At 39.9% G+C, this 10,370-nt stretch overlaps 1 protein-coding gene across 1 annotated transcript in view; it reads left to right on the top strand.

The window, feature by feature from the left end:
- Positions 1 to 383: 383 nt before the first annotated feature.
- The window catches only part of MCM6 (minichromosome maintenance complex component 6), a 34,972-nt gene continuing 24,985 nt past the window's right edge, over positions 384 to 10,370 (top strand). Inside the window, exons 1-6 of the mRNA XM_086351257.1 lie at positions 384 to 557; positions 5,321 to 5,467; positions 6,826 to 6,936; positions 7,974 to 8,223; positions 9,755 to 9,920; positions 10,198 to 10,343. Of these exons, the coding sequence (XP_086207383.1) occupies positions 451 to 557; positions 5,321 to 5,467; positions 6,826 to 6,936; positions 7,974 to 8,223; positions 9,755 to 9,920; positions 10,198 to 10,343 (927 nt within the window). The 5' untranslated portion in view covers positions 384 to 450. The remainder of the gene's footprint in view (positions 558 to 5,320; positions 5,468 to 6,825; positions 6,937 to 7,973; positions 8,224 to 9,754; positions 9,921 to 10,197; positions 10,344 to 10,370) is intronic.

Here is a 10,370-nt window from a genome sequence, read left to right as displayed (position 1 = left end):
AACTGAACTGAATTGGATGGCTCAAGCAGGTCTGAATCTTACTCATTTTCCTCTCTAAAGCCTTATGCCTCCTGTTCAATTAATATCAGGGAAACGATGTGAAGAAAATTTGAAAAACCACCCCCCAATCCTACCCCCGAACAAAGATCTTATCTTTTAACCTCCCCCAGCCAAATTTCGTTGCCCACGACCAACTGCGCAGGCGCAGAGGCAGACCACCCAGGTTTCTCAGGTCTTTGCATTTGGCGCGAAATCTCCGCTCCGTGGGCGGGGCTGAAAGAGAAACCGCGCTCATTGGACAAGTTTGGCGCGAATCCTGGGGCTCCTGAGCCACGATTGGCTCCGGCCTCCCAGCGAAGGGGCGGGACGGAGGCGGCGCGCGCAGAGCGGCAGCGTCGGAGGAGAAGCAACTGTAGCGTGGCGCCAGCTGCCCTTCAGTGTTAGGCAGATATGGACCTCGCCGCCGCGGCGGAGCCGGGCGCCGGCAGCCAGCATCTGGAAGTCCGCGACGAGGTAGCCGAGAAATGCCAGAAACTGTTCCTGGACTTCTTGGAGGAGTAAGTCGGCGGTCGCCCCTTAATCGCGGAACTTCCCCTCCCGGCTTCCGGAGTCTGGGGCCCCCTAGGGCCTCGCGCGAGTTTGGGTACTGAGGGGTCGCGCGCCTCGGAGAGCGGGCCGCGGGGAGGAGCCTGGGTCGGGCTGGGCTGGTCTCCAGGGTTGGTGAAGTTCATCTGGAGCCCTTCCTCGGGCTCCTGCCGTGTGCTGTGTCCTGGGCCGAACGCTTAGGCCCGTTGTTCAGTCCTCACAGCCCGAAAGGCTGGTGGTCGCGTAGCCCCCGGTTCCCTGTGGGGACGCCGAAGCTGGGTAGGAATGAGTAACTCGTCCAGTTAGGCCGCACGTCTGACTCGTGGAGGGAGGCCGAACTGGCGTGGGAATCCTAGCGGGGGGCTCATGGGGTCCACCGAGGGCCAGGAAGCCCTGGAGCCTGTGGAGGTGAATGTGTGGGAATGAGCCCGGTGCTTGACAGATGCTCGGGCTAGGGGCCGCCTGCGTTGCTTACGGCACTGAACGCACTCCCTCCATCTCTTCCTTCCTTCCCTTCCAACGCCCCAAATCCCTCTTTTCTTTCTTTCTTTTTTTTTTTTTTTCCGGTTGCTTTGTTTTTAGGCTCCAGGCATCTCAAACCCCCTCTCGCTTGCAGCCACTGCCACCAGTTACTTTTCTTAGATCGCGCAGAATATCGCTGCTCTCCCTGAGTCCATACTCTACAGCTTCCAGGAAGAAGTGGAAGCACTTTGGAATGAGTTAGGAAAAAAATTTTTATAAGACCTCAGCTTTTTAATTTGATCATTTCTTGCGTTTGAAGTACTCTTCAATGACATCCTTGGCCTGAGACTCTGCAATAGTCCTAAAAAAATTATATACGATTTTACCAATATGTAGAAACTCTAAGTTGTTAGCATTAGTTATACTGAAGCTTTAAATACTTCCATCATTAAAGTTTCTTGTGGCTATCTTTAGGGACCTTAATGACTTCAGTATCTTTTAAGCAATAACATGACAGGAAATTCTTTTTTTGTTGTTGTGGTAAAAACTCGTTTTAACCTTTTTTAAACATAGAGTTCACTGATGTTAAGTACATATGCCTTGTAATATAGCCATCACTAACATCTGTCTCCAGAAGCTTTTCTTCTTTCCAAAGTGAAACTCCACTCATTAAACAATAATTCACTATCCGCCCCCCACCCTCCAGCACCTGGCAACCACCATTCTATCTTCAGTCTGTGAATTGGACTACTCTAGGTACCTCAGATTTGGCCTTATACAATATTTGTCCTTTTGTGACCAGCTTACTTCACTTAGCATAGTTAAGTCTTTGAGGTTTATCCATGTTGTAACATGTGCCAGAATTTTCCTTTTAAGGGTGAATGGTACTCATTATGTCTATTCTACATTTCATTTGTTTATTCATCCATCCATGGACATGGGATGTTTCCACACTTTTACTGTTAATAGTTCTGCTGTCTTAATGAAATTCTGATATACTTAATACCATAGTTTATATTTCCCTACTTTTCATAATGTTTTTCTCTGCCTGATAACTATTCATCCTTCGAAGCCTAGCTAAAGATTCATACCTGTTTGTTAAACTCTATGAACCTTTCAGGCAGCCGCAATCCTTTCTTCCCCTATGTTCCCAGGCTGCCATTTTCCATTACCTCTGGTAGTGTATCTACTGCCAGCTATTTCATCTGAATGTGAATCCTATGCTAAATCCCACCTAGCCACCATACCACTTTACAAAGGTCCTCAACTATGTTTGATGTTAACAAATAATATAGTTACCTTCACTTCCTTGCAGTTTGCCTTGCAGCTAACTGCTGGGCACAATGATGATGAACAAGACAAATAATCCTTGTATTTGTTGAGAAAAAAATGTTATCTCCCTCTCAAAATACCAACTTTGATTTGTCATTCCTTATGAAATAAAGTCCAAATTCTGCACAGCTGCCCTTTCTAGTTTCATCTTCCACAGCCATTCTGTCATCATCCACAGTCCTCCCATACCTTTCCTGACTGTCACATACTTGGAAACATCTGTAGCCAGTCTATCTATCACTCATTTTTCTTTTCAGATTTTCAAAGTCTTTCCAGGCCAAATTCCAGTGCCACCTGTTGTATGCATAAAGCCTTTCTAGGTGTTCCTGTTAGGCAAAATTAGTTTATATTCACCTGTCACATTTCTTTCACCTTCTTTTTTTTTTTCTTTAAGATCTACCCTCTTAAAATTTTAACTGTACCCTGTATTGTTGTTCAGTAGATTCTGTTAGAACTTATCCATCTTGCGCCACTGAAGCTTTTTTTAACTTTCATAATTTTTATTTATGTTTTATTTTTAATATTGTGTTAGTTTCTGCTATACATCAACATGAATCAGCCATAAGTACACATATGTCCCCTTTCTCTTGAACCTCCCTCTCACCTCGCACCCCATCCCACCCCTCAAGGTTGTCACAGAGCACCAGGTTTGAGCTCCCTGAATCATACAGTAAATTCCCACTGTTACCTGTTTTACATATGGTAATAGATATATTTATATTTATATATATATATATTTCAGTGTTAACTCTTTCAGTTTGTCCCTCCCTCTCCTTCCCACACTGTGTCCACAAGTTGTTGTCTTTATGTCTCCATTGCTGCCCTGCCAATAGATTGATCAGTACCATCTTTCTAGATTCTGTATATATAAGTTAATAAACAATTTGTTTTTCTGATTGCTCTTTGTTTAATAGGCTGTAGGTTCATCCATCTCATTAGGATCGACTCAGATGCATTTCTTTTTATTGACTGAAACTGTGCCTATAATACTTCCACATTTTCCTTTTCCTCCAACCAACATTCCACTCTTTGATTCTATGAATTCGACCTTTTTTTTTTGCTTCACCCCATGACTTGTGTGATGTTAATTTCTTGATCAGGAATTGAACCCCGGGCCCACAGCAGTGAAAGCACAGAGTCCCAACCACTGAACTGCCAGAAAATTCCCAAATTTGATTCTTTTAGATACCTCATATAAGTAGAATCATATAGTATTTGTCTTTGTGTAATTGGATATCCATTGGAAGGACTGATGCTGAAGCTGAAATTCTAGTACTTTGGCCAACTTATGCGAACAACTGTCTCATTTGTAAGGACCCTGATGCTGGGAAAGATTGAAGGCAGGAGGAGAAGGGGATGACAGAGGATGAGATGGTTGGATGGCCTCAACATGAGTTTGAGTAAACTCCGGGAGTTGGTGATGGACAGGAAAGCCTGGCGTGCTGCAGTCCATGGGGTCACAAAGAGTCAGACACGACTGAGCGACTGGACTGAACTGAATTGGTTTATTTCACATAGCACCATGTCCTCAAGATTCATCCACATTAAGACATTGCAGAATATCCTGTTTTAAGATTGAGTAAACATACAGAGAGAGTAACATGGAAACTTACATTACCATGTGTAAAATAGATAGCCAATGGGAATTTGCTGTATGACTCAGGGACCTCATACTGGGGCTTTGTAACAACCTAGAGGGGCAGGATGGATAGGGAGATAAGAGGGAGGAGACACATGTATACCTATGGCTGATTTCAAGTAGATGTTTAGCAGAAACCAACAAAATTCTGTAAAGCAATTATCCTTCAATTAAAAAATAAATTTAAAAAAAAGAATAAACATTTTGTTTATTCATTTGTCTTAGACATTTAGATGTCTTATCCCTCTAAATGTCTCCTATGAGAGTGTCAACCCTAGGAGAAGAGCAATGCTGTTATTTCCAACTTATGGTACCTCTGGCATAGTGCTTTCCAGAGAGATGTTCATAATGTACTAAACAGAACATGCTGAATTTGAAGGAGGAATTTAGTTTTCCTCAAAACTATCTGCATGGTTATATTAAAAGAATAAAAAGTAAATATGTTTGTATGATACTTGTTAGGAAAAAACACCCCAGCTTTACTTTGTGTGTATGTACATTTTCATTTCCCTGAAAGTCTTGAGCCCTAAAGCACCTCGTTTCCGTGTATTTATTGATTTTCTTGTTCTTAAATCAACAATTAATGTCAGTTTTCCCTTTAGAAATTAAATCTTTTGATTATAGCCTGAGTTTTTTTTATTTAATATTTTCTAATCAACAAATGCTAACTGTTCTTTTATTGTTGTTATGTACAATTAAGATTAGGAAATGTTAGATCAAGAAATTCAGATTTGGGACTTCCCTGGTGGTCCGTTGGTTAAGAATCCACCTTGCAATGCAAGGGATGTGGGTTTGATCCCTAGTCAGGGAACTAAGATCCCACATACCATGGAACTAAGCCTGCGAGCCTCAACTGCTGAGCCAGCTGGCACACCACAACTAGAGAGTTTGCGCTGCAATGAAGGTCCCCAACAACACAGTGAAGATCCCACATGCCACAACTAAGACCCGATGCAGCTAAATCAGTAAATACTGGCAGGGGGGAGATTCAGATTTAAATCTGAAGACCTAGTTTTTCTATGTTCCCAACTTTGTACAAAAGATTTCATAGGCATTCTCTCATTTAATCTTCACAGTTAACCTTACAGGATGATGTTCTAATCTTTTTCATTATTATATTCGAAAAGAAGAGGGATAGGTTTAGAGAAGACAGGTAACTAGCCTTAAGGTATACAACTACTAAAATGGGCCTCTCTAGCCCTAAAGCTGATGATATTTAACCAGTATACCGAATTATCAGGCATTCAGATTCTTCTTTTTACTGCCTAATTTCAGTTTAATCTGATTTGTATGTATCTGCAGGTTCCAGAACAGCGATGGAGAAATTAAGTACTTGCAGTTAGCTGAGGAGTTAATTCGTCCTGAGAGAAACACATTGGTTGTGAGTTTTGTGGACCTGGAGCAATTTAACCAGCAACTTTCTACCACCATTCAAGAGGAGTTCTATAGGTATGGTATATTAATCTTTAAGTAGACATGGAACCTGGGAAGCCAGCTCTTGTTGGAATGGAAGTGTTAATTTGTGAGGATAAAGGGAGGGCAGGTGTCACAAAGCCCTTTTTTACAACCAATGGTTATTTTAGTGCTGCTCTGAACTAATTTAGGCCTTTGTAGGGTTGAGTATTTTTCACATGCAGATATTGAAAATCTCTGCTTTCTATTGATAGTTTTTCCAAGTGTTAAGAGAATTGCTTACTTTGTGTCAGGCATTCGGTGCTATTGCTCTGTCATTCATTTAATCCATTCCCCGTCCCATATTAAATAAAATCCCTTGAAACATTTTAAAAGCTGAATGATATTTGGGGGCAGAAGTTAGACATTAGGCTTTTAATTTGCTTTTGATTGCTATGTAAAGCAGGAAACCTTTCTACACGAAATTCTGTCTGCATTTGGATTAAATAAATGTGACAATCTGTATAAATAAAATCAGGTTAAAATAAACACTGTGGACAGTTATGAAGGAGAAATGAAGACTCAGGAATAAGGAGTCACAGTCTTCTTTTTTCACCTGGTGGACTGGGAGATGGATTTGTCTCAGTGTTTCTAGTCATATCTGACTATCAAGAATGGCTAGAAGGATAAGCAGCAGAGTTTATTGTGAAAGTATGTAGTAGGAAAAGTTGTCCTGACAAGTGAGAGGGAGGTAGAAAATTGGGCTGATGGTAGAAACACCTATGTCCATACTGCATGCACAGACTGCCGCACAGTTCTGTCTCCTTAGAGTAGCTGATTTTCAGAGGACTTACAGATCCTACTGCTTAAACCAAGCTACTGCAGCTGTTTAAAACTTAAATCAAGGGGACATGCACACACCCACCTAACCAGCCAGGTGAAACATTTCTGCCAACTTGCTCTCACATCAGTACACAGATTCCTTCCCTACCCTTATCCATTTCCTGTCAATCAAGAATTAAACCTGGAAGATTATACTAGGCCTTGACACCAAATGGGAGGCTGCTTTGCTATTAAGAGGTATTATACTGCCCAGGTTCAGGAAGAGTAATCTTGGACAGAGGAGTGGTCTGTGGTGTGCATGCTAAATGATTATTAAAAAATAATAGATATCAAGGAGTAGCACTTTATATTTGGTGTTTGTGTTGTCTTAGATGTATTTGTGGTGTAATGGAAGAGGATTGAAGAGGTTCCTAGACCAGATGATAGAAGGATCCTGCATAGTTAGATTCTAAAGCTTGGTTGTAATCAGGTGAAATTCCTTAGTTTCAGCTATTGGGAAGCATGAAAGGGAAAAGAGGGCTTAGTAAGCCTCTTAAAGTTGTAAGTTGGTTTTCTTTTTGTTTGCTTTTCAGAGTTTACCCTTACCTATGTCGAGCCTTGAAAACCTTTGTCAAAGACCGTAAAGAGATCCCTCTTGCCAAGGATTTTTATGTTGCATTTCAAGACCTACCTACCAGACACAAGTAAGAAACTCTTTGAAAGGAAAAAGAATTCATTAAATAGTATAGCTATAACTTGTCAGAAAGCTCAGAAGGTTGTAGTCTTACATCTGTAAAGAGTTACACCCAGTTATCCAGAACATTTAATTGTGGAAAATTTATATTTCCAGGGAAATGAAAGGGAAGTAAGTTAGGTGAAGTCATTTCTAGGGATTATAATACTTTAGCACACCTTTTAAAGGATGTTTAGATGAAAGCTTAGTTTAGAGAGAAAATATGAACATTGAGAGCAGTCACAAAAATTAATGAATTGTCAAGAGCTTAAATAGCATAACTTTTAAACTGTTTTCCTCTTTAGCAATTATTTAAAGAATAAATTTATTGGAGGAAATTAAAGTGCTATTTTGAAAACTTTATTAAAATTACCTATAAAGTTACCAAGTTATTTAATATAAAATGAGTTTCTGAAATAAAGTGTTTTCTAAACCTTCAAGTTCAAACAAACAAGTTTTCCCCCGTGACAACTGTACTATGAAAATACTTATTTAGAAATGTAGTTCAGCAGAAAATATTTCTGTGTGTGTGCTCAGTCACACAGTCGTGTCCAACTCTTTGCGATGCCATGGACTATGGCCCACGAGGCTCCTCTGTCCGTGAGCTTTTTCCCAGCAAAAATACTGGAGCGGTTTGCCATGTCCTCCTCCAAAGGATCTTCCCAGTCCAGGGATCAAACACACATCTCCTGCATTGATTGCATACAGTCTTTACCACTGCGCCATCTGGGAAGCCCCTGTTTTATAATTGTAATTGCAGTTCTTTCATGTCCTTTACTTAGGTGGTTTTTTTTTTTTTTTTTTCATTTATGTATTTGGTTGTGGATGCATGTACATTATACTTCAGGAATGGGCATGTTGACTAAATCACTCTTTCAGGAGAGTATAAAGAATACCTTGTCTCTTATTGTTTTAAGCATAAATTATCTTTGAATATCCTCTCGTTAAAAGTGAAAATTTTTAGTTTGGAAATGAACATTTACTAATGCAGTATCTTTCTTTAAACAGAATTCGAGAGCTCACCTCATCCAGAATTGGTTTGCTTACTCGCATCAGTGGGCAGGTGGTACGGACTCACCCGGTTCACCCAGAGCTTGTGAGCGGAACTTTCCTGTGCCTGGACTGTCAGACAGTGATCAAGGATGTGGAACAGCAGTTCAAATACACACAGCCAAACATCTGTCGAAATCCAGTTTGTGCCAACAGACGGAGATTCCTGCTGGATACGAATAAATCAAGATTTGTTGATTTTCAAAAGGTATTCTGTTTAGATCAGATTCAGCCTATGCTAATAGTTCACTTCTAGGCACTTGTAATTATTATTATAAGCTTAACTTAGGCAATGTTGTAATTGCCTAAAGATCTGTGACTTACATAAAAACTGACTACAAGTTTAAGCTAAAAATTTGTCATGCAAATTTCAATTATCAGTATATAAATGTGTTTTAACTTTTAATAACTTGGATTGGAAGCTCCTTCAGACAAATAAAACATATTTGTCAAAGCATAAACACTAACTTATTATTAGTTATCACTGTAAGTTAGAGTTATGGAAACTGAAGAAGTAGAGACTTGGTATAAGATTGGGAGATGGTGGTTAAGAAGGAGGAAGGCATAAGTAAAAGTACAGGTGAAAATGGACATGCTTGTTAACAGCTATGGGGATTATCATGATTAAAGTAGAGGAGCCAAATTGGAGATCGTCTGAGAGATGATTTGATGCGTGGCATGGAAATGCTTGGATCCTCAAATTGAGAAGTTTGGACCCGTTTTGAAAAGCAAGAGGAATACGTTTTCAGAAGATGTGTATTTTTCTTCGTTTCAGGAAGATTAATGGGACAACAGTGGTAGTATTTAACAGAGAGACTAACAGGCAGTTGTAGTTACCTGGGCAAGAGATAGATGGTAGCAGTTAAGAATGAAGGGGCTAGGTCTTTTTAGGACTGAGTAACTCTGGAATATGCAAGGAGGAAAGAAAAGTTGCAGCAGCTCAAGCACTAGGAAAATGAGAACCAGACTAAAATAAATAATATTAAATTCAACTTTTAGTCTTTACTTAGTTTTCTTGTATTATTTTGATACTTGGTTAGTAAGAAGCCTGTACTCTACCCACAATTTTGGGTAAGAGATGCTTTGTATCTGATAAAGAACTTGATATAAAAACCAAATACCAAAATATGAGTTTAGGTTGGCGGGATGGGGAAACAGCTGTAATAAAGGACATTCTTGACAATTCGGAAAATACGCAAGTAGACTGGATAATAGAAGACATGGAATTAAATACTTAAACCCTTGATGTGATTGATGGCATTGTGGTTACATAGGAGATTGTCTTTATTCTTAGGAAATGAGTGCTTTAATATTTAGGGGTAAAATATCTTGATTTTTGCAACTTCTTTCAAATAATACAGTAAAAATATGTGTATCTTAAGTAATGTTAACAGTTGCATTGAGGTGGAGGGTATAATAGATGTGAAAATTTTCATAAAATTTCGCTGACAATTTAGAGGAGGATGGGACCCAAAACACATAATTAAAGTAAATTTCAACAAAGAGAACAAAATATGTGTTGTTTAATGAGGGTAAAAGTGAAGTTGCAGTTTTCAAGTAGACGTAATCTCTTACTAAATTGAAAAGAGTTTTTTAAGGTGAATGTTGGCACATGTCAAAAGTCTGCCAACTGGTAAGATAATTTAGGATATATCAATGTTTGTGCATTTAATTTAGATCACATGGCACTTGAAAGAGATCTCTTCTCATCCTTGGCCATTTATTTGTCTCTGTCATAGGTTCGTATTCAAGAGACTCAAGCTGAGCTTCCTCGAGGGAGTATCCCCCGCAGTTTAGAAGTAATCTTGAGGGCTGAAGCTGTGGAGTCAGCTCAAGCTGGTGACAAATGTGACTTTACAGGGACGCTGATTGTTGTGCCTGACGTGTCTAAGCTTAGCACACCAGGTCAGTAATCTGTGGCTCAAGTTTAACAAATTTCTCAGTTATTGCAGAACATCTAGCTTCTTGCCTCTTGCTTGTCTTATTTTTGGCTACCAATCAGAGTGAGCAAGGAATTGTAATGATAACAAAGACTAACTGATTTTGCTATAGAAGGTACTGTTCTGAAAATTTCAAAGCCTAAATGAAATTTTAGATTTTTTGGTTTTATTTATCTGAGAAGTTTTGATTATCAGTACCTTCAGTATTTAGTTATGAAACAACCTGTCATTCAATGTTTCAGGAGCACGTGCAGAAACTGATTCCCGAGTCAGTGGTGTTGATGGATACGAGACAGAAGGTGTTCGAGGTCTCCGGGCCCTTGGTGTTAGAGACCTTTCATACAGGCTGGTCTTTCTTGCCTGCTGTGTTGCACCAACCAACCCAAGGGTGAGTGAGTGTCTTAGTAGAATGGCA

This window comes from Bos grunniens, chromosome 2 (assembly GCF_055505025.1).
Source record: "Bos grunniens cultivar Pamir isolate PY7600 chromosome 2, Bosgru_T2T1.0, whole genome shotgun sequence".
In the NCBI taxonomy this organism is placed as follows: Eukaryota; Metazoa; Chordata; class Mammalia; order Artiodactyla; family Bovidae; genus Bos; species Bos grunniens.
This window is presented reverse-complemented; position numbering and strand designations above follow the sequence as displayed.